At 38.3% G+C, this 24,480-nt stretch overlaps 1 protein-coding gene across 4 annotated transcripts in view; it reads left to right on the top strand.

Annotated features, from left to right (window-relative positions):
• Positions 1-5,066: 5,066 nt before the first annotated feature.
• The window catches only part of meis1a (Meis homeobox 1 a), an 80,689-nt gene continuing 61,275 nt past the window's right edge, over positions 5,067-24,480 (top strand). For 3 of the 4 annotated variants that reach the window (XM_060899064.1, XM_060899065.1, XM_060899063.1), the window contains exons 1-7: positions 5,067-5,521; positions 7,296-7,540; positions 10,977-11,115; positions 11,276-11,326; positions 11,441-11,491; positions 13,236-13,385; positions 19,769-19,874. In XM_060899064.1, coding sequence (XP_060755047.1) covers positions 5,510-5,521; positions 7,296-7,540; positions 10,977-11,115; positions 11,276-11,326; positions 11,441-11,491; positions 13,236-13,385; positions 19,769-19,874 — 754 coding nt within the window. In that variant the 5' untranslated portion in view covers positions 5,067-5,509. The remainder of the gene's footprint in view (positions 5,522-7,295; positions 7,541-10,976; positions 11,116-11,275; positions 11,327-11,440; positions 11,492-13,235; positions 13,386-19,768; positions 19,875-24,480) is intronic. The other variant, XM_060899066.1, reaches the window with a different exon arrangement.

Here is a 24,480-nt window from a genome sequence, read left to right as displayed (position 1 = left end):
GGATCTTTACTCTGAAGGAACACTTGAATGGTTCTGGGTCAAACTCTAAAACAGATGAGTTTCAGAAAAAGCTGTTTCAAGTGGAACTCCATTGGAAAGCTAGAACCATTAACCATCCAAACAGCCCCTGAGGAAGGTTTATTAGATCGTCAGTGTGGGGTGGCAAGATGGTATAGTGGTTAGCACTGTCGCCTCACAGCAAGAAGGTTCTGGGTTTGAGCCCAGTGGCCTTTCTGTGCAGAGTTTGCATGTTCTCCTCGTGTCTGTGTGGGTTTCCTCCGGGAGCTCCACTTTCCCCTACAGTCTAAAGACATGTGAGGTTAACATGCGACAGCCTTGGGCTGAAGTGCCCTTGAATGAGGCACCTACCCCGCCGACTGCTCCCTAGGCGCTGTTAGCATGGCTGCCCACCACTCTGGGTATGTGTGTGTGCTCATTGCTCACGTGTGTGTGTTCACTGCTTCAGATGGGTTAAATGCAGAGAGGAATTTCACTGTGCTTAAGTATACATGTGATACATAAACTTCTTCTTCTTCTTCTATATTTCAAGTTGTACATATTTACCATTAGTCACATTATATGTTGTGAATTTAATCAAAAATTGCATTTTTGATTCTTAGCTGCCAGTTCTAACTCGGCCTGAGGAGGAAACTGATGAGGAAAAAGGTCATCACAAGTATGCGTGTGAAGAAAAAAGTTGTTCTTGTTGTTGTTCTTCTTATATATGCACACAGAAAGAAACTGGCCACCCTACTGCTGCAATTCTGGCCAAGTCAACCAAACATAATTGGGTTCGGCAGTGATGGCGACGTATATACACACGACGTCACACTGATACCTCTTTTCAACCAACAGGTAATGGGCTCTTGAACTGGCTCCGTTCAGGATTCTTTGAATCTTGGTGCCAGCTAGAGAACCAGCCAACATTTTTACCAGGTTTGAGTGGAACTGTTGCAATCAAGAATGCGTCATGGACGGAGGGTGTTGCAGAATTCATAACGGAAGAAAAAACATTCATGGCAAGATGCCAGAGCATACTGATTATCTGTTATTGCAGATATTTGCTTTCAGTCCATTTTTTCTGAAGCTGTCTCCTTTTCCATTGTGTTCTCCATTCCTTCATCTCCAAACTAATGACATGCCCACTGATGTCATCATGGTTCGCATTGGCAAAACCAGCCGGGAACCAACTTTTCAGGTTCCGATCCAATTTATTTTTAGTTGAAATGCTGAAAATTTGGTGCGAGGAACCAGAACTGAACCCATTCCCTGTTGGTGGAAAAGGGGTATCAGTTTGTCTTTCTGAGGAACTCTTAAAGGTTCTATATACATCAGAGGCCTTCCCTTCCAAATAGAACCATTTTAAAAGGTTAAGATCATTTATAACTGATTAAAGAGTACATTGTGTAATCGTTTTTTCCTCGAACAGGTTGGGAACTTTAGCACACTTCATGGTCACTTTTCAGCAGCTCTGTCAGAAGCAAATTTGTTCTGCGTCTCTTGTAAGTCTTTGGATAAAAACCATCCACTGAATGAAAAAAAAAACAATTCATGGAAAAATTTTTAGATTTTTTCCCCAAGGATTTTGCAGTTTCTCAGGGATTTTAACATCATTTAAGATAAATGTAGATGTCGAACATGTGTATTTGTCAAACTCTTATTTTAAGGTTTCAGTACCAGCAAAGCAGATTCAACTTTAATACCTTTATACTTTTCAGAAATAAGTTTTATTTAGGGGTGGCACGGTGGTGTAGTGGTTAGCGCTGTTGCCTCACAGCAAGAAGGCTCTGGGTTCGAGCCCCGTGGCTGGCGAGGGCCTTTCTGCGTGGAGTTTGCATGTTCTCTTTGTATCTGCATAGGTTTCCTCCCACAGTCCAAAGACATGCAGGTTAGGTTAACTGGTGACTCTAAATTGAGCGTAGGTGTGAATGTGAGTGTGAATGGTTGTCTGTGTCTATGTGTCAGCCCTGTGATGACCTGGTGACTTGTCCAGGGTGTACCCCGCCTTTCGCCCGTAGTCAGCTGGGATAGGTTCCAGCTTGCCTGTGACCCTGTAGAACAGGATAAAGCAGCTACAGATAATGAGATGAGATGAAGTTTTATTTAGTGTAATATTCCTAATATGCTGTCGACCAAAAATGGCTTAAAAAATAATGAAATTAAATGTGTGGGCAGCACGGTGGTGTAGTGGTTAGCACTGTCGCCTCACAGCAAGAAGGTCCTGGGTTCGAGCCCCAGGGCCGGCGAGGGCCTTTCTGTGTGGAGTTTGCATGTTCTCCCCGTGTCCGCGTGGGTTTCCTCCGGGTGCTCCGGTTTCCCCCACAGTCCAAAGACATGCAGGTTAGGTTAACTGGTGACTCTAAATTGACCGTAGGTGTGAATGTGAGTGTGAATGGTTGTCTGTGTCTATGTGTCAGCCCTGTGATGACCTGGCGACTTGTCCAGGGTGTACCCCGCCTTTCGCCCGTAGTCAGCTGGGATAGGCTCCAGCTTGCCTGCGACTCTGTAGAAGGATAAAGTGGCTAGAGATAATGAGATGAGATGAGAAATTAAATGTTTCAGTATTTTAAAAATGCTATAAACAGTAATCAGTAAGCCATAATAAGATCGTTAATGATGGCATAGCTCACTCCAGCCCCATCTAGTCCAGAAGGAACGGTCTAAAGTGTGGCACCTCAATTGGTGCCCCACTTTAGATCATTGCAGTTAAGCTATATCCACCCTAGGAATACCGATCTATTTACCAGAAAGAATCCAAAACGGCGAGGAATTGACCAAGAAGAAGCGATTTTTGTTGAACTGCTCACTTATTAAGGCTTAATTAGTCCATAACTTCATTAATAATTGTAATGAAGCAAATCTGGGTGGAAGTTTTATGTACCCTAGGTACCCCTACCTTCATACCAGAAAGAATCAAAATCGGTGAAGAATTGAAGGAGAAGAAGCAATTTGTGTGGAAACTGCTCGTTAGGATCGATTAATTACTCCATATCTTCATTATTAATTGCAATTATGTAAATTTGGGTAGAAGCTATCGATATGCACTCCAGGCAGACCGACCTTCCTTCCTGACAAAAAGAATAAAAATTGATGAAGAATTGAGAGAGAAGAAGCGATTTTTGTGAAATGTTGACGACGGACAACACATGATGGGATAAACTCATCACCTATCGGTCGGATGAGCTAATAAATGAAACAAAATCAATATTTGGTGTGAGACGACCCTTTGCTTTAAAAAAATAAATAGTAGTCTGAGGTCCAGTGAGTGCAGTTTTATGCGGAAATGAGCTGTAGGTTTTACTGAGCGTCTTACAGAACCAGCCACAGTTCTTCTGGACACTTTGTCACACTCGCTTCTTCATTTTGCAGCAAAAATTTTCCATTATGTTTTCTTTTTTTTTAAATCTGAAAATTGCTCTCTTCTTTTGTAATATGCTGCTCAGATACTGTACATACAAAGTTTTTTTTTTCCTGTAATATTTAATTTTGTGTTGGAAAAATCACAAATGTTTGGAACTCTTTGCCATGCTGTGACTCGATAATGTAGAAGTTATAAAATAAATAGAAATCTATAACAAAGTTTGTATGGAAGGAAAAAAAACCAATAGGGTGTCCGGAGGTGGACAGTACCGAAGTACATTTACTTGAGTACTGTACTTAAGTACACTTTTTGAGTATCTGTATTTTACTTGAGTATTTTTTTGGAAACTTATGACTTTAACTTCACTCCATTTGAAAGACAAATATCGTACTTTTCACTCCACGACATTCCTATCAAGGTCCTCGTTACTCGTGACTATGAAGCGGCTTTGAAAGTGGATGTTTTTTCTTTCCTTTTCTAAAATGTGATTGATTTTTTCCCAGGTGACACTGAGACAGCTGATCAGTAATCACTAGGGTCACGTCACGTCTATAGACTGTATAAAATCAAGTCCAATGATTTCTCAGCAGCATTATTTAACCCGATCAGTTGATGGCAGAATGGAAGGAGGCGGTTCTTCTGGAGAATGCACGCGATCATGGCCCATGAACCCATGTTTCAGTTTTCAGAAAGGAATAAAGATTCACTGCTTTGTTTAAATATTTGCTTTGTTTGCCGAAAACGAACCACATCACGGCCTACAAAAACTCGCCATCCAACCTGCGGAAGCATATTGAGGTATGTAAATGTTTTATTCCAAGAGAAAGCTTGAAGTGAAGTTGTCTGTGCTTTTAAAGCTAGCGATAACATTGCAAACGTAGCTATGCAGTCTGGTTAGTCAAATGACTTTCTATGGATTTGCCCACCAAGTTGCCATCGCCTTGTCCACGGCTAACATTAACACATAGCTAGTTAACTTGGACGCTGTTAGTTAGCATGTAAAAACGGAGTTACGCTAACATGAATAATGTTAACTTATCTGAAGTCCTTTCAGAAATATGTTTTAGCATAATCTTGCCCAATAAACAGAATGTAGAAATCTTTCTTTTCTAATAACAGTTACCCAATATGATTTCGAGTTTGAAAAGCGTTTGCTAGCATCACGTGGAGTTTCACTGACTTAACGTTAAACCACCATGACGGCACAGCACGCGTTCATTTTGCGAATTCACATTTCTGTCTTTGGTAACGGCGTTAGGTTTTGTAAGCGTTGTGGCGATAATACGATGATGCGTTGACGGAAAATGCACTTTTAATACTTAAGTATTTTTCAAAGCAAGTACTTTAACTTAAGTAAAAATTTGACTGGAGAACTTTCATTTGTATCGGAGTAACATTTGACCAGCGGGATCTGTACGTGAAGTTGGGTACTCTGTCCACCTCTGAGGGTGTCTAAGACTTTTGCACAGTACTGTATATCCAGTGGGTTATAGTAGTATATCCTGATTAATAATATGATTATAATGGCAGTGTCTCTTACTGTAATGTAAAGTAAATACAAATAAATGACAGTTTAGTAAAGAGCTGGTTGCTGATGTGTGCAATAGCGGCTCCTTTAAGGACAAACACTCCCTCAATACCTCCTTCTCTCTCTCTCTCTCTCTCTCTCTCTCTCTCTCTCTCTGTCAGACACGACACTGTGAATTAAGACTAGGCGACTTTCCGTGGACAGCATGGGGATTTTATCCGACTTGTAAACAAGGCTGGAATAAACAACGCAGGACCATTTTGGATCATCTCCATCTTCAGCGTCGACTCTTTGGTTTCTTGTTGCTTCTTGTGGGATTGGGAAAGAAAAGGAAAACAAAGTGGAACCTGGCACTTTGGGCACTTCAAAGCGAGCGGGAGTTTGTTGATGGATTGATCATGTCGCGGTGTGTGTGAGCAGCGCCTGACCTCGGTGGACTCCCTGATGCGGTGTGGGTCCGAGCGGCTCCGTGGTTCCGCACAGCCGCCCTCGGCGCGCCCAAAGCCGGCCTCGGTGTGAGCTGGGACTCGGTGCTGCGCCGCCTCCTCCTCCTCCTCCTCCTCCTCCTTCTTCTCCTTCTCCTCCTCCTCCTCTTCCTCATCCTCTTCCACCTCCTCCTCATGGCACAGCGGGTGCGTAAACCAAATATACCAGGGGGGGAAAAGTGATTTTTTTTTCTTCTTCTTCTTCTTCTTCTTGGGTTCAGTAGAAGTCAATCAAGTGTACACAGATTCAGAATAAATAAATAAATGAATAAATAAATAAGGAAGGAAGGACTGTCATGGTTAGCACTCTTAAGAATAAAGATGGTCAACAAATGATTCTTTAACGGGTCATTTATTTATTTATTTATTTATTTATTTGGGTGACATTATTGGTTAAATACAGGATATGAAACTTGTAGTCAGCTCCATCATGTGCATAGGATTTAATTTAATAAGAGAACAATGATTCTTCAGGACTTTCTAAGACCAAACAATAATTTTTAAAAAAAATGCAACTTCTTTCTTGGAAAAAGAAATGATTTCTAAGGCTATTCAGTGTCACTCTTTATCCCAGTAAACAAATGAACAACTTGCTTACTCCAGTTTCATCTGATGCTCCTTGTGTTTAATTTCATTACAGGAAATTTCTTCTCACCCGAATCTACACTCTTTTATAGCCTAGGTGATTTCACAAAAGATAAAAATCTATGACTAAAAAAAAAAACCAAACACACTAGTGTGTGTGTGTGTGTGCTCCGAAAATCCTTGAGACGTGGCCCATTTGCGGAGGTACAAATTTGAATGTAGGCTTGAGGACGTTTCTTTGCAAAGTGGATTCGAATTTGAACACACTTTCTAGAACCGGAGCCAAGATTCGGATTGATTTCTCAGTGATTGATTAATAATCACTCTGATTAATTCATTTTCCCAGGAGTTTTTACACTGTTAGTGTAGATGGTGAAAGATTTAAACACGGCTAATGAAGGCTACACACACACACACACACACACACACACACACACTTACAGCTAACATTTTTGCCAACATTTTAACACTTAATTTAACCTAAAGATTATTTATTTATTATTTTTTTACACACTTTTTAAATTTTTATTTTTATTACATTTTTACATTTTAAACAAATTAACAATGCAAAGTTTATTTATTAATTATTCCCCCCCCCGAAACAAACTGGGAAAATCTTACTCCTGTTCCAGTAGCCTAAAGTTTGCCCATTTGTCATTAGTCTTATCAGATTGGAGGAAAATTGCAGATGTTGGATCAGATTTGTGGTTAATTTTAGGTTAATCTTTAAACACACACACACACACACACACACACACACACACTAATAACAACTTGCCTCGATGTTGTGTAATATTTGTAAAGCGTTATATTTATTCACTATGATTTAATGCATTACAGTATTACAGTATTATTGGAGAAAAAAAATTCAGTCTCATTATTTTAGGAGGGTTGGTCTGAAGGTCAGAAGGGTTGAAAGTTTGAAGGTTTGAAAGTTTGAAACAGCTGTTTTGTGAATGCTGAAAAATAGGTCATTTTTACAAAAAAAAGAATTATTATTATTATTATTATTATTATTATTATTATTATTATAGCCTAAATACTTTCATGTGTGTTTGAAACTATAGATAGATAGATAAGGATTTATCTAAAGATTAGTGTATATGGATATATAGGTTTTTTTTTTAGTTTTTTATTATTATCCTCAGTGATGCTGTAATATTTGTGGTTTTACTGTGATTGTATTGTGCGTGTGTTTATTGTTGAAACCACATTTCACATCATTTGTATTGGACTCCATTCTGTACGTGTAATGTTTTAGATTAATTCAGTGTGTGTGTGTGTGTGTGTGTGTGTGTGTGTGTGTGTGTGTGTGTGTGTGTGTGTGTGTGTTCAGTACGAGGATCTGGTGCATTACGGAGGGGACGGGCTCGGGATCCCGGCCCCGGCGGTATACGGTGAAAGTCACTCGGCGGCGCGCGCCGTGCACGCGGTTCACGGTGGTCCCGGTCCCGGAGCCGCCGCTGCTGCCGCCGCCGCCGCCGCCGCTCTGCACGCGCACCACTATCCTCTGGCGGCGGCTCCCGGCGTGGGTTCGGCTGTTAACGACGCGCTAAAGCGCGACAAAGACGCCATTTATGGGTACGTGTCCTCCTTTTATGGCGTTAATCATAAAACCCCGGCACCTTTTCCAGAGCGCTGGGAGCTGCTGGAGGGTCTCAGGGTCCTGCTCGGTAAAGTATCAGCAGCTACAAAGAGATCATTTATTTTATTATGTGGAGAAATAATGATGATTAACCTGCAGGCGGGGGAAGATCTAGAAATGCTGAGAGAATTTCTCCTGAGCTGGATCACAGGCTTCAGTTGGACTAATTTATAATTAAACGTTAAATCATGTGATGATGCACAATATAGGCGACATCAAGCTTCCAGAAACGTCCCATGGACACTCCACAACATGCTCACTCCTTCTCGAATTTATTTTCCATTCCCTTTTATTTATCGAAATCTTCATTTCTTTTTCACACCTCACTCAGTGCACAGAATTTATTTTCACCTGATCCTGCAATCTCCATTCAGCTCTGCATTACAACATGGACAGCAAGCTGAAATACACCTTCACCTTATAAATAACGTTATTTACATCATCACACGTGAAACACACACACACACACACACACACACACACACACACACACACACACACACACACACACACACACACACACACGGGATCACGTATAGCTAATTATAACTACATTTATTGTGTTGTTTGAATATAAAGGCTGATCTCAGAGGCTCTAGTTATCATTTCTGTGCTTGGGATGTTAATATAGAATAAACAGACAAATCAATGAGAGAAGGAGTATGGCTTGGGAAAATAAAAATAAATCATGAAACAAAATAAAGAACAATTTTAAAATGTAACACGGTAAACCTAATAATAATAATAATAATAATAAGAATAAGAATAAATTATATATTAATGCTGAAATACACCTTCATCTTATACAAACAAACAATTATTTTTATTGAATTAAATAATGTTGTGAAATTAATTAGTCATTATTGCTTATTTGTGACATCATAGTCATGTGTCTTGTGCCATGGGTCACTTTTCGTCTAGTTTCATCAGGCCCTTGAATCACTTACATTAAAAAAAAAAGACGGATGATTCTTATAATTCTTATAATAATAATAATAATAATAATAATAATAATAATAATAATAATAATAATCTCTACCAGCATCTGTATTTCCGGCTGCTCCAAATATGAATGCATTTAAGACAGCTACTAATGCATAGATATATTTTTTAATTGAATTAAATAATGTTTTTGTCAAATTAATTAGCCATTATTGCTTATTTGTGACATCATAGTTATGTGTCTTGTGCCATGGGTCACTTTTCATCTAGTTTCATCAGGCCCTTGAATCACTTACATAAAAAAAAAAAAAGGAGCCGGGTGATTATTATAATTTATATCGACTATAGCAGCTGATCTCTGTGTCTGGATAAACAAACAAACAAACAAACAAACAAACAAACAAACAAACAAACAAATTGCACCATGTGTACATGGATACACTCTTAATATAAACATTATTTTTTTATTTGCTCAGTAACTAAAAACGGATAAAAAAACAAAACAAGGAAGACTTTTACACATTAAAACCTAATGATAATAGTCCCGGTATTAACACACACACACACACACACACACACACACACACACACACACACACACACACACTAAACTGTTCATGGTCTATAATAATGTCGAGGTGTAAATGCTGCTATACTGCAAAACACTTAAGACACTGGCTGTGTTCCAAACCACACACTGAAGTCCCCTAACCTGCCTACTCGAGTTATTATTACCCACATTATTAACCTAATACAACAGTACGCCATCTTAGGTAACCATGGCAACCCATAGTCACGGTAACCCGGAGGTCACTCAGTTTTGTGAGCTTGTGATTTAGGACAGGGTCAGAGTTTCCTTTTGTGTATGGACTTTATTATTATTATTATTATTATTATTATTATTATTATTATTATTATTGGGCTTGTTATGAAATGATCAGAGACTTAACAATTATTTGCTCGTGCTTAATCATTTACAGAGATTTGATTAAATATTAAATATAGTCTGTTTAGTATTTAATATCAGTTTAGATTTTTAAAAATGCTTGCATACATCAAGATAAAGTATTTTTCAGGTTGTATATTTTTCAGGCTGTGTCCCAAATCGCCTAGCAAGTTAGTAACTAACAATGCCAACAGCAAGCTACACCACGCTGGAACGCCGTTGATCGTAACCAAGGGTAACCTGTGAGATCGGTTGTACAAGCTGTGGGTCTGTTATTCTTAAACATTACTTTACATTCTTTAAAGTTTTGAATTGGTCGAGAAGTGAAGTGAAGAGTGTCTTATGAACAATTTGTTGTCAGATATACCACTAGGTGTTTAATATAAACTTGTTTTTTTTTTTTTAAAGCCTCGATTAGCCGATACATGCTAACAAGAAAAGACACAAAATGGAGTTAGGTGTGTAGCTAGGCCTAAATAGTGTAGCAAACCTGCTTAACACACACACACACACACACACACACACACACACACACACACACACACACACGTTTGTCTCACTATCCCTGTGAGGACCGTCCACTGACATAATTATTATTGCGGTTAATGAATGCTGTGCTGCACCAAAACTTTAACCTCAGGAATGAAAAGGAAACTTTTTTGGCTCTTTTATTTATTTAAAATTTTGTTTAAAAAAAACACAACAGCAATTTCCTTATGGGGACCATCCAAATGTCCCCACAAGGTTGAAATTGTCAGATTTTACCAAATGTCCTTGTGGGGACATTTGGATCGTCCCCATAAGGAAATTACTGTTGTATTGTGGGGTGTGGTTTTTTTTTTTTTAACAAAAATTTAAATAAAAGAGCCAAAAAGTTTCCTTTTTAAAGTTTCCTGTTTATATGTCCAAATGTCCCCACAAGGTTGAAATTGTCAGATTTTTACCAAATGTCCTTGTGGGGACATTTAGTCCCCAGTAGTATATAAACACACACACGCACACACAAAATCAAAAGCAAACAAAAATATATTTTTACTATTTTATTAATCATGTGCATACATATATTTGTGTGTGTGTTTGTGATGCACTGAATTTACTCCATTCAGTTGTGTGCATCATTCATGCATTAATAAAATATCCTCCACAACACCAACACAAACTTATCTTTTATTTACTTTTGGCAGTAATTATATTGACACACATTATTATTATTATTATTATTATTATTATTATTACATGGACCTAATGTACCTGTTAGAATGAGATTCTGCTGCATTCAGTGCATCACCTGTTCTTTAGTCTTTAATGTGAGCTTCAGTTTAATTCCAGGATTGTATATAGAAATATAAATATATAAAGGGACTATTGTGGATAGTAATTAAAGCGTTAATGAAGGTGATTGTGCATTCAGAAAAGGTTTTGATTTCTCAGCCCGTTAAAAGACATGTAACTCGTGCATTTGTTTGTTTGTTTGTTCCCCGCAGGCACCCCCTGTTCCCTCTGCTTGCACTGGTTTTTGAGAAATGTGAATTAGCCACGTGCACTCCCAGAGAGAGCGGCCTGGCGGCTGATGTCTGCTCATCCGCCTCCTTCGATGAGGACATTACCGTGTTTTCAAAACAGGTCCCGTGCTTCCCCACCTCGAACAAACACCCTCATGGCTTCAGTGCCTTCTAATGAGTCGTGCCGAATAAACGCAATGACTTTCCGACTCGACACGGAGCCGCGACTGCGCATGCGCGGAGTTGAATTCATTGACGCTGTTATTGTGTTTCCGTTTCAGATCAGAGCAGAGAAGCCGCTCTTTACTCCCAGTCCAGACCTGGATAACCTGGTAGGATCAGGATTCGCTCTTTATGTGCGAATTGCATCACAAATCCACTGTAAAAATAAATAATCATGTTCTAATAGTTTAATAATTAATTGAACAAAAAAATTCATTTCGCAGATGGTGCAAGCCATACAAGTGCTGCGCTTCCATCTTTTAGAATTAGAGAAGGTGAGCTCCTGCTGCTGCTCCTGCTGCTGCTCCTGCTCTGCTTCTTCTTCTTGTGGTTGTTCAAGTCTCCAGATTCACACGTGGCATTTATCCTGTGTCTTTTTTGTTGCGTTTCTTTCTTTCTTTCTTTCTATATAGTGCTTGTGTTTTTATTTTCACGTGCGATTTATTTTTACAATTAATTAATTAATTAATTAATTAATTTCATGCTGTCTTCACCACGTGACTGGTTTATTCTCATGCACGTGCAATATTTTCCTCTAATTGATAGGTATGATCACGTGACTTGAATTTGTTGTTGTTAAAGTTACAGAATAGTCTCCAGAAGCACACGTGAAATCTATCCTGTGTCTTTTTCTTTCTTTCTTTCTTTCTTTCTTTCTTTGTAGTGCTTGTGTTTTCATTTTCACGTGTGATTTATTTTTACAATTCATTAATTAATTAATTTCATGCTTTCTTCACCGCGTGATTGGCTTATTCTCATGCACGTGCAATATTTTTCCTCTAATTGATAGGTATGATCACGTGACTTGAATTATTTGTTGTTGTTGTTGTTGTTACAGTTACAGAATAGTAGAAGCACATGTGAAATCGATCTTTCTTTCTTTCTTTCTTTCTTTCTTTGTAGTGCTTGTGTTTTCATTTTCACGTGTGATTTATTTTTACAATTCATTAATTAATTAATTTCATGCTTTCTTCACCACGTGACTGGTTTATTCTCATGCACGTGCAATATTTTTCCTCTAATTGATAGGTATGATCACGTGACTTGAATTTGTTGTTGTTGTTGTTGTTGTTATAGAATAGTCTCCAGAAGCACATGTGAAATCTATCCTGTCCTCTTTCTTTCTTTCTTTCTTTCTTTGTAGTGCTTGTGTTTTTATTTCCACGTGTGATTTATTTTTGCAATTCATTCATTAATTAATTATTTTCATGCTGTCTTCACCACGTGATTGGCTTATTCTTATGCAGTATGATCACGTGACTTGAATTATTATTATTTGTTGTTGTTGTTGTTGTTGTTACAGTTACAGAATAGTCTCTAGAAGCACATGTGAAATCGATCCTGTCTTCTTTCTTTTTCTTTCTTTCTTTGTAGTGCTTGTTTTTATTTTCATGTGTGATTTATTTTTGCAATTCATTATTTTCATGCTTTCTTCACCACATGATTAGTTTATTCTCATGCACATGCAATATTTTCCTCTAATTGATAGGTATGATCACATGACTTGAATTTGTTGCTGTTGTTGTTGTTGTTACAGTTACAGAATAGTCTCCAGAAGCACACATGAAATCTATCCTGTCTTCTTTCTTTCTTTCTTTCTTTCTTTCTTTGTAGTGCTTGTATTTTTATTTTCACATCTGATTTATTTTTGCAATTCATTAATTAATTATTTTCATGCTTTCTTCACCGCGTGATTGGCTTATTCTCATGCACGTGCAATATTTTCCTCTAATTGATGGGTATGATCACGTGACTTGAATTTGTTGTTACAGAACAGGCTCCAGAAGCATACGTGAAATTTATCCTGTGTCTTTTTCTTCTTGCTGCTTTCTTTCTTTCACATGCAGTGCTTATGTTTTTATTTTCACGATTCAGTCATTCATTCATGCATCAATTAATTATTCTCATGCTTTCTTCCCCACATGATTGGTTTATTCTCATGCACGTGCAGTCTTTTCCTGTAATGTATAGCTACGATCACATTAACTGAATTTGTTGTTGTTTGTTGTCTCACTGCAGGTCCACGAGCTCTGCGATAATTTCTGTCACCGGTACATCAGCTGTCTGAAAGGAAAGATGCCCATGGACCTGGTGGTGGATGACAGAGAAGGATCCTCCAAATCCGACAGTGAGGAATTCAGTCGAAACTCCGGCGGCACCTCAGATCAGGTCGGTCTCAGCACTTCACTCTGATTGGCCTGCATGTAATCTCGGGTTTGTTTTAATCCGGAGCATTGTTGAAGAGCAGTGAAGTGGAGTTAATTGATTAATTCGGTTTGGCCAATGAGCCTTAAACTGTCAGCCAATTTAACGGGTTGTTATCGAGAAGCGGCATGTGTGTGATCTGTTATTCTGGACATCAGGTAGAAAGAAACACTGTGGGGTTTATGTCTGGAAACAATCCCCTTCCGGTTGGGGACAGCAGGGAATATAGTGTGTCAGGAAAGCTGTCAGGGTTTGAGTTTGAACTGTAAGAGATTACTGCACGTGTTTATTCATCACTACATTAAATATTTGACTGCATCAAATGATTGAGCTTAAAGAATTACTTAAAATGTCCAAATAAATAAATAAAGCCCTGACTAGTCTATATTATAGGCTATATCAGCAGTTTAAGATAATCTAAGATAAGATAGCCTTTTATTATCACACAAGTGGAAATTTACATTGTTACAGCAGCAAAATATAGAAAGAAAAAAAGATGAGTAGTGCAAAAAGTACTAAGTATACAAAAAAGTGATATATAAAGAAATAAGCTATAAATTTAAAGATAAAAATTAACACATTTGCATAAATGAACAGGTTTGCAGATATACAGTTAACACAAGTGTATTGCACAAGTAAGTGGATATATTGCACAGGAGCTTAAAGATATCTTATGGATATGGATACAAATCTTAAATAGGCGTGCAAATATCGTACGCAAGCAAATACCCAATGGTGAAAAAATAAATATGCGAAGTATATTAAATTTCAGTGTACTTGCTGTCAGACTCGTCATCAGTAGCGCGTTAATGATTAATCAACTTGAATTTTGCCCCTTTTGGAGCGACTCATTTTCTACTAAGTACAATTAAGCTGTAATTGAATTGTCGAAAAGCACAATCTGAAGTGTATTTATTGTACTTTTATGTGCTAAAGTGGAACAACTTAGTCTACTTCGTACACTTGATTTCATTTATTTTTTTAAATTCAACTTTATTATATGTACTAGAGACTGTGTCACACAGTACAATGAATTTCTTATTCTGCGAGTCCTCCAGGAACATTAATGAATAAATAAATAACTTAAAAACAAGCACATAAAGTAGCATCAAAAGATGTTGTAAAGTGCCAGTGTGCAAAAAAACAAAACAAAAGCTAGTTGTACTTAAGTACAACTATATTGCTGTGTTTGTACTAATCTACATGCTTGATTAGAGAGAATAAAGTTTACTTTGTTTGTATTATAAGTCTATTAAAAATGTATTGTAAGAGTCCGACAAGCAATATACCATGAATATATTCTTATTATAGGAATAGTATGCTCAGTTATACGTTCGGCTTACTCCAAGTAAGTTAAAAAAGTACATTTTGTAGTTAATTACCAATGCATTTTGTTATTTTATTGTACGACTACGTACAGGGTGTTTGAAGATGATAGTTATCTTTTATACTGAAAAGAAAGAAAGAAAGCTTGTATTACAGTGAGTAAAAGGGTCAGCATACTACTACTAAATCATTTAATTTCATTTTTAACTCTGCATTTAATTCTTCTTGTTTTTCTTTTTTAAATTTCCTTTTTTTCTTTACTCCATTTCTTTCGTCTTAAAGTCTGATACACAGCCAGAACCGGTTACTCGTGTTTCGCTGTGTGTTAGCGTTCTGAGCATGCCAAGTTAAGTTCAAGCCCCCCCTTTTTTTCCTTTTAAATCTATTCATAAATATCTTATATCTTGCAGAAGTCGTGCAATATGTAGGATTTTTCATCGTACACAAGATAGCCTTTTCAGATATTTACTAAAACTCTAAAATCATTATCAGCAACGTTACAAACTAGAAACTTTTACATTGCATAATATGGGGGAAAGAAAAGGATATCTAGACTCTATTGTTTTTCTTCAAGGGTTCTTGAAGGGTTCATTGGATAATTAATGGCTCTTATCCTCCAAAAAGAAAAAGGCTCGACTTGTAAGCCTTCTAACAGAGAAATCATCTGTGGTGGAGTTTGACATGTCACTGTTAAGCGTTCTCCATGAAGGACCGCTGAAGAACCCTTTTCGAAGAGTCGACATGCTGTGAACTGGATTGTGATGCATTTAATATGTTATATATGTTAATATATTTAATTATTTATCTTTAATATTTACAGTATTTTGACGAGGATGTGTCACAGATTTAAAGATCACTCTTTTTATTCGCAGCCCTAGAGTACCTGTAATAAAGAATTTGAAATGAAAAGTAGGAACTAATAATGATATTTTTGTGAGCAGCTAAGACCCAAACATATTTTCATCAAATATCAAGTATTATAATGTGTGTGTGTGTGTGTGTGTGTGTGTGTAGTCCTGTGCAAAAATCTTAGGCACATGTAAAGAAGCGCTGTTGGCTTAAAAATAATGAAATGAAATGTTTCAATATAAAAAAATACTATAAGCAGTAAGCCATAATAAATAAAACAAAGTCAATATTTGGTGTGAGACGACCCTTTGCTTTAAAAAAAAAAAGTCTCCGGTCCAATGAGTGCAGTTTGAAATGAGCTGTAGGTTTTACTGAGCATCTTACGGAACCAGCTACAGTTCTTCTGGACACTTTGACCGTCACACTCGCTTCTTCATTTAATTTTGCAGCAAAAATTTTCCAGTCGCTCTCATTATGTTTTCTTTTTTTAATCTGAAAAGTGCTCTGTTCTTTTGTTATGCTGCTCAGATACATACGAACGTTCCTTTTTTTCTGTAGCATTTCATTTTGTGCTTGGGAAAACAAACCCCCCCCCCCAATGTTTGGAACTCCTAAAATGTTTTTGTGATGTTGTGACCCGATAATGTCGAAGTCATAAAATAGAAATCTGTAACAAAGTTTGTACGGGAGAAAATTAGGGTGCCAAGACTTTTGCACAGTACTGATTTATATATAATACTTATGCTATATAACCTTTAATACATGAATTTGGTTTATTATAGAGAGTAAACTGGAAAATCCTATTTGTCCGGTGTTCTCACACACACACACACACACACACACACACACACACACACACACACACACGCATGTTTTCAACTTTACTATTCATTTTAAATGACGGTTGTTCATTCAGTTCCATTTTAACACCAGTAACACCTCTATCCTGCATCCTAAGTTCTCTCCCTAACCGTATACACTTTACTTCTTCACTACCATGTAAAGAGAGATAAATCTCCGTCACCGCTGCAGAAGATTCTGAGTGTAAACCCTCCAGAAATGTTTGTGTCCTAACCCCTGTGAAAGCACTAATAAAGGTTACATGGACATTTGAGCTGAGTTTATTTCTGAAAGCGGGCTTGAATGGCGTTGTGCTCGGCTTGTGCTCATTGTTGTGCGAGGGGAAGTTTTGCTTCAGGTCGTATACAGTTTACAGAAGGTTTATCCACCACAGCTGTTCCGAGGTCAGCGTGGAGTTTGATGTTTTATGAAGGTTCGGCTGGAAAAGGCACGTCGATGACGCAGGGGAGGAACCAGTGTTTATGTGCAAGTCGAACATTATTACCCAACAATCATGTTCTCTATTGGGGCCGAGTTTAAAAAGCATCCTGCTTTTCAGCTTGTGTGTATAACAGAGCCGATGTGGGTCTGGCTTCAAAGGCTCATGGGATCGGGTTGTTTCTGAATGAAGCCACATGTTTACATTTCTGTGTTTTGCTTTGCATATGAGGGAAATGCTCGTGTGTTCAATGAGCTTTCAGATTTGCTCGGCTGGATGGATGGGCTTTTCGGTCTCTCTCTGTCTCTTTAACTTTTTTTCTTTGTGCGTGTACTTATATTTTCGTAACGGTGCCTATACATGTAAAAATGCACACGTTTGTCGCTTTCTCGTCACATGACCCTGCCTGTAGGAGGGGTTTCTCTGGCGGTTATGCGATGCTGATTGTTATATTATGTACTTCTAAATATGTAATCAAGTACTTGAAATTTTCCACATTTCTTTGAGAGTGAATTAAAAAAAAAAGATAGAATTACAGCGTTACCGTATCACACCTCCAGGCTTCTTCCTGATTCGTTCCTGAGCTCGTGTTACCGTCTATTTGGAGTTTCACATGATCTTCTTCTTATCCATGTGGTTTCCTCTCCGGTTTCTTTCCACCTTCCAAAAACATACCTGCAGGTCGCATCTCTTTCTTGCCCTTAGGTGTGAATGTGTGTATGGTGCTGTGTCATGGACTGGCTTTCCATCCAGGGTGTATGATGATCCTGTCTCAGACCTAGTATTCCCGGGATAGATTCCCAATCCACTATGACCGTAACCAGGAAAAAGCAGAGGGTGCCAATACTTTAATCTCGGCAAAAATAGACAATGTTGCATGTAAGCTCAGTCTCATGATGTTAAATAGTCAAACCTTGGGTGTTTAACAGCTATTCCACGAAAACGAGTAATACGTGAGCTGATAGATGCTATTATCCGTGTACGGCCAGGTTGAGTGGAATAACTGTTTTATTCTCTCCACATTCACTGGATTTTGAGCAACTGAGCATTTTTATTTTTTGCAAAGTCGATCAATAAAAACTTTACGCAAAACGTCTAACAAAATCATTTCCTCTTAGGTGGACTTCTTAACCTATCGATGGCTGCATGAGTTGACTTTTTAGTGTTGTATTTTTGTCGAAAGTGCCGTCTTGCTGTCGTGCCGAGGTATAGAACAGCTTTAGACATTTATTTAGTTCTTCTTTGGACATTTCAGTTCTGTAATTTTCAAAGTTCTTTGCAGTTTTGAACCAGTCTTAAAAAGTTCAACAAATTTTAATGCTTAAAGATGAAGAATGTAAACAAATTGGCGAAATGACAGGAGCAATTTATGAAAAATGCGATAATAATAATTCTTGAAAACTAAAAAATAAAGATACTTTTATTCTGTTTTGTTGCTTTTTTTTAGTTTTTGGGGTTTTGTTTTCAAGTCGAGTTTTTATTTCATCCTCGGTTGGTTCAGCAACACGCTCTGCCATTTTGTTTTTCTCTACTCGCGGTATATGAGCTGATATCCTAGTAGTAGAGTAGCCAATCAGAGCACATGATTGCTCATATCCAGTGAATATGGATAGAATACATTTTATATATACTGCTCTATGTATATCTTACACTGCTGTTTTGTTGTATCCTATGTAGTGTATAAAGCCATTTTGGATTTAAAAAAAAAATGGTTGGAATGAAAAAAAAATCTGAAATTAATTAATGAAATGATCACCTTTCGAAAGCTGTATGAATGAACACCAATGGGCATCACAGCACTGAAGCAACAATGAAGCTGATGTAATTTCCAGTAGAAACGCTGCTCTAGAGCGATTTTAGGCAAAAATCTGTGATGTGTTTTGTTTGCATCACTGATTCCTCCATTGCACAGCTTGGGTGATGCTTCCATGCAGAAAAATGTCAAATCCTTACAGATCTCAGACGTAAAAATGTGTATTAAATCTTTTTGTTAATTGGTGTAACCGAGAGTTGATTGAATGGCAGGTCAGTCTAGTCACGTGTCTCATAACAGTTTCTTGTATCTTATTTTTTTGAAAGCATGAACAGGAATGCAGTCTCACTGCGAAATACCCACGTTCAATCCTCCCCCCCCAAAAAAAACCCCCAAACAAACAAAACAAAAATGCTAGCTAGCTTGATAAGCTGCAAACTTAGCATGCTATGTGAATTGTTCAACACCTCTGACAATCTCTGACATGTCTTTGGTCTTCACAAGCGAGCTCATCTGTGCAGCTCGTACAGCCTAACGGGCTCTGTGAAATAGAAATAACTTTTGTTCAGCAAGAAACAAATGAAAAAACATTTGATCAGCACTCTTTCTAGCTCCGCCCACTCGTTCTGTTTGTTACTTATAGTATATGAGGAAGAATTTATTATTGCAACATGTGGCAGTGGAAATAAAGAAATACGCTCGATAGATAGATAGATAGATAGATAGATAGATAGATAGATAGATAGATAGATAGATAGATAGATATGATGGGCATTACAAAGAACATGTCTCCGTTATCAAAAGTAAAGACACCCCAGACTAGAAATAACCAGGCTGGTAGGAAAGGGACAGTGATGTGTTGGTGTATCTGGTGCATCATCATCTTTATTGTAGATGATCGTTTGTGGTGGTTTCCAGCTTTGTGTGTCTCGAACCCTAACACCCCCTACCTCCATATGTTCTAGCTGCGTTCTAGTCCTCAGTGTGTGTGTCTGTGTGTGTGTGCGCGCGTGAAAACTGAGCATGTGTTCTATATTATCTCTTACAGCATGAGTCTGGTATGCAGTTTCATACTGCACTGGACCAAATCATATATCACCAATATATCTAATACTCAGGGTTTTCTCTCTCTCTCTCAAGATGTGTTGGAGGGAAGATGATTCCGTCTCCGTTCACTCCACCGAAGGTCCGGCACCCTGCGGCGGACGTTCCAGTTCTCTCAATGGAGACAACAGTAGTGAACATGGTAACACACACACACAGGCTGTCATATTAGCATGAGTATTTGTGAAGTGCTCACTGTGTGCCAAGTGAAACAGAGCTGCTGAGGTTTTGTCATCTCTTGCATAGGTTTACACTTTAGCACCACCCTGGGGGTCCACCACTACTACTACTACTACTACTACTAACAACACACACACACACACACACACATATATATACATATGGGAATGAAGATAGTTTGTGTGTGTGTGTGTGTTTTACTCAGGAAATGGTGCGTGGTGGATCGAAAGAGAGTCTGGTCTCTGCTATTCAACCCTGTGTACCAAACCATGGCCAATAAAAAACAGCATACACACTTCCCTAAAGCATTCATGTGCGTGCAAATCTGTGTGTGTGTGTGTGTTTCCTCACAGCTGTTTGGCTGCGTTTGTCAGAATAACATAATCCTTTAGTTGAGAAAGAAATATGTGTTTAGACATCTTTCTATTTTCTGTGTTACTGTCCTGAGCTCAAACTCCACAGTTCCCTGATGAGTTCCTGTTCTGCGTCTCCACGACACTGCAAGAGCCTTGATTGTTGTGTAGAACAACAGAGGTTGTGTTACTTAAGTGTTTAGCCAAACAATAGCAGATATAAGCCCACGTTTCTTGAGTTTCTTAAAAAGTTGTTGGGTTCTTGGCAGAGGTGGACAAAGAACCCAACTTCATTACTTAAGTCAAAGTACAGATCCCACTGGTCCAATGTTACTCCGATACAAATGAAAGTTCTCCAGTCAAATTTTTACTTAAGTTAAAGTACTGAAGTATACTTGCTTTTAAAAATACTTAAGTATTAAAAGTACATTTTCTGTCAGCGCATCGTTGTATTATTGCCACAACGCTTACAAACCCTAATGCCGTTACCGAAGACAGAAATGTGAATTCACAAAATGAACGTGTGCTGTGCCATCATGGTGGTTTAACGTTAAGCTAGCTAGACAGTGAAACTCCACCTGACATGCTAGCAAACGCTTTTCAAACTCCAAATCATATTGGGTAGCTAACGCTACTAGAAAAGAACGATTTCTACATTCTGTTTATTTGGCAAGATTATGCTAAAACATATTTCTGAAAGCACTTCAGATAAGTTAATGTTATTCATGTTAGCGTAACTCCATTTTTACATGCTAACTAACAGCGTCCAAGTTAACTAGCTATGTGTTAACGTTAGCCGTGGACAAGGCAATGGCAACTTGGTGGGCAAATCCATAGAAAGTCATTTGACTAACCAGACTGCATAGCTATGTTTGCAACATTATCACTAGCTCTAAAAGCAGAGACAACTTTATTACAAGCTTTCTCTTGGAATAAAACATTTATATACCTTAATATGCTTCTGCAGGTTGGATGGCAAGTTTTTGTAGGCTGTGATGTGGTTAATTTTTGGCAAACAAAGCAAAAATTTAAAACGAAACGAATCTTTAATCCTTTCAGAGAACTGAAACATGGGTTCTAGGTATGGCCATGAGCGCGTGCATTCTCCAGAAAAACCGCCTCCTTCCATTCTGCCATCAACTGATCGTGTTAAATAATGCTGCGGAGAAATCACTGAACTTGATTTTATATAGTCTATGGACGTGACGTGACCCTAGTGGTTACTGATCGGCTGTCTCAGTGTTGCTTGCGGAAAAAAAAAAAACAATTATGTTTTAGAAAAGAAAAAACATCCACTTTCAAAGCCGCTTCATAGTAACGAGTAACGAGGAACTTGATAGAAATGTCGTGGAGTGAAAAATACGATATTTGTCTTTCAAATGTAGTGAAGTTAAAGTCATAAGTTTCCAAAAAAAAAAATTCAAGTAAAGTACTGATACTCAAAAAGTGTACTTAAGTACAGTACTCAAGTAAATGTACTTCGTTACTGTCCACCTCTGGTTCTTGGTGACTGTAAATGGACCTAAAGTTCTCAAGTTCCTGAAAAAGTTCTTGGGTTCCTCTGAAAGTATCTGCAGAGGAAAGACATTATCAAAATGTTCTCTATGTTTAGAAACATTTTTGTGTATATTGACCCCCACCACCACCATGTATTCGACAAATCCCTGATATTTGGCCCAGTAGGTCCTGCTCCTTCAGTCCTCCAGCAGGAGTATACCTAAAGTTCCAGAATCCCTGAGAATGTTCCTGTATTCCTGGAACGGTATCTGCTTACATGTACATGCACTTGAAGTCCTTGGGTTCCTGGAAAAAAAACAACAAAAAATCCAAATGGGTGCTTTCAGACCAAACCTAGGGATTCATTGAGAGGAACTATCTCCTAGGGAACTATCCCCTGGGGAACTCCCCAGAGAACTACATAGTACTGTACCTTCAAGGGCTGTTTTTCTGTTTGCATTTGACTGCTAATAGTAATGCTGACGTGACGTAAGCAACCGACAGTTGCTATAGCGACATCACTAGTTTGTTGTTTTCATATGAATGTGTGTCTTGTCCACCAATGTATTGTTTTGCTGTGAAAACTGCAAACTAGCAACATCAGGATTTAAACTCGTCTTGTTTTGTTGCATGTTTCTATAGAAACTGATCGTTCCACTGCGCCGTAGAACAGGGAAGACCAGGAAGTCATTACATGCTGACAGGAAATTCTTTATTTTACATTCTAAAGGGAAAATTCATGTTGGGGGAAAATAGTTAGCGATTGCTTCAAATATCTTTACCTAATATATTAGCGTGGATTATTATTTTATAAGCAAAGGGTTTTCTTACGTGATGGCTAAAAGGAATCCCCATGGACAAGAACATTTAGTTGAATTAAGATTTTTATATTTCACTTAGATGCATCAAAATAGCACTATATTATACAGACATGAGTGTTTTACTGGGATATACACCTCTCGTATTTTTCATCTGAGCTCCATCCGGGACATGGAGAACCAAAACCGGGACATAAATCTCTGTCAGTCGTGAGGAAATCGATGAATTGTTTTGCTTTGATAAATTTGAGGACTTTTTGTTTGTGAATGTGTCGATATAATAAAATGAAAATCACACGCTGGCTTTTGAAGATATGAAGTTTATCTTCTTGTGTTGAAAAACTCACATTTTTCATATGAAATACATCGCGGATCTGAGTGACATATTTAAATAATATTGGCTGGCGTTGAGTGGTCTATCAGATATATTCCATTCAGCTAGCATGATACTGAACGAGTCGAAGACGAGTAGCTGAATGGAATGTATCTGATATACCACTGAACGCCAGCCAATATTATTATTAATACATACACATTCCTTTCGGGTGTTCAGTGCGTCTTTCTCTTTCAAAATTCTCTCAAAATCTTCTGTATTTAACGAAGCAAACTTGGCGGCCATGTTTGTTTACAAATTGACCCAGTCGCTCAGTCGCTAGCACAGAAGTTTTACGTCTCCGATGTGTGACGTCATGTTGTCTTGACAACCATGCAATATCGTAAACCATATTCAACGCTCATTCTCCATTGGGTAGAGTGACGTAATACACGTAGGATAAGCGATATGCTAACAATATTGCATGCTATTGAACCAAATGAATGAAACCTGCTAGAAGGGAATAGAACACGTTTTATTCCATTGAAAAAGTGTCCTGTATGGATAATAATTCCTGATATTTCACGCCGATGACATAACTCCCAGTGTGTTCCCGCTGACTAGACATGTGTGATGATATGTCAAAATGGTGAACCAGTTCAGAATTAAAATTCTTTTGATTATCTTGCGTATTTTTTTTGTGGATGTGTCCATATAATATAAAGAACATTACACAGTGGAGCAAAGATATGAAGTTTATCTTCTTGCGTTGAAAATCCATCCATCCGTTATCTGTAGCCTCTTATCCTGTGCAGGATCGCAGCCAAGCTGGAGCCTATCCCAGCTGACTACGGGCGAAAGGCGGGGTACACCCTGGACAAGTCGCCAGGTCATCACAGGGCTGACACATAGACACAGACAACCATTCACACTCGCATTCACACCTACGCTCAATTTAGAGTCACCAGTTAACCTAACCTGCATGTCTTTGGACTGTGGGGGAAACCGGAGCACCCGGAGGAAACCCACGCGGACACGGCGAGAACATGCAAACTCCACACAGAAAGGCCCTCGCCGGCCCCGGGGCTCGAACCCAGGACCTTCTTGCTGTGAGGCGACAGCGCTAACCACTACACCACCGTGTCACCCCTTGTGTTGAAAATATTTTCACTCACTCAGGAATATATTCACCACTTGAAGATAAACTTCATATCTTCATGTAATATCCTCTATTTTTTTTTTTTTTGTGGTGCGGTTTCCATCAAATCCTGCGCTCTGATTGGCTGGCGAGCGGGTCCGTATCCTACTATACGGACCCCCGTTACGGACCTCTGGCGACTCGCTTGTTCACAACAACAAACATAGTCAAATTTTTTGTCAACATTTATCTTTTTTAATAAGATTTATTTATAAGATTATCAAAAATCTTATAAATTTTTGCCAGCATTTCTCAGTATAATAGCATTAATTTTACAGCATGGATAGCGATAATGACAGTGTTCACAGCGAAAGCGAGTTTTACTACCCTGAGGAAGAAGAAATAAAAGAAAACATTTCAGGAGAAAGCTAAAATCCTGTAACTTGCTA

The sequence above is a fragment of the Neoarius graeffei genome, chromosome 18, assembly GCF_027579695.1.
Source record: "Neoarius graeffei isolate fNeoGra1 chromosome 18, fNeoGra1.pri, whole genome shotgun sequence".
NCBI classification, from domain to species: domain Eukaryota; kingdom Metazoa; phylum Chordata; class Actinopteri; order Siluriformes; family Ariidae; genus Neoarius; species Neoarius graeffei.
This window is presented reverse-complemented; position numbering and strand designations above follow the sequence as displayed.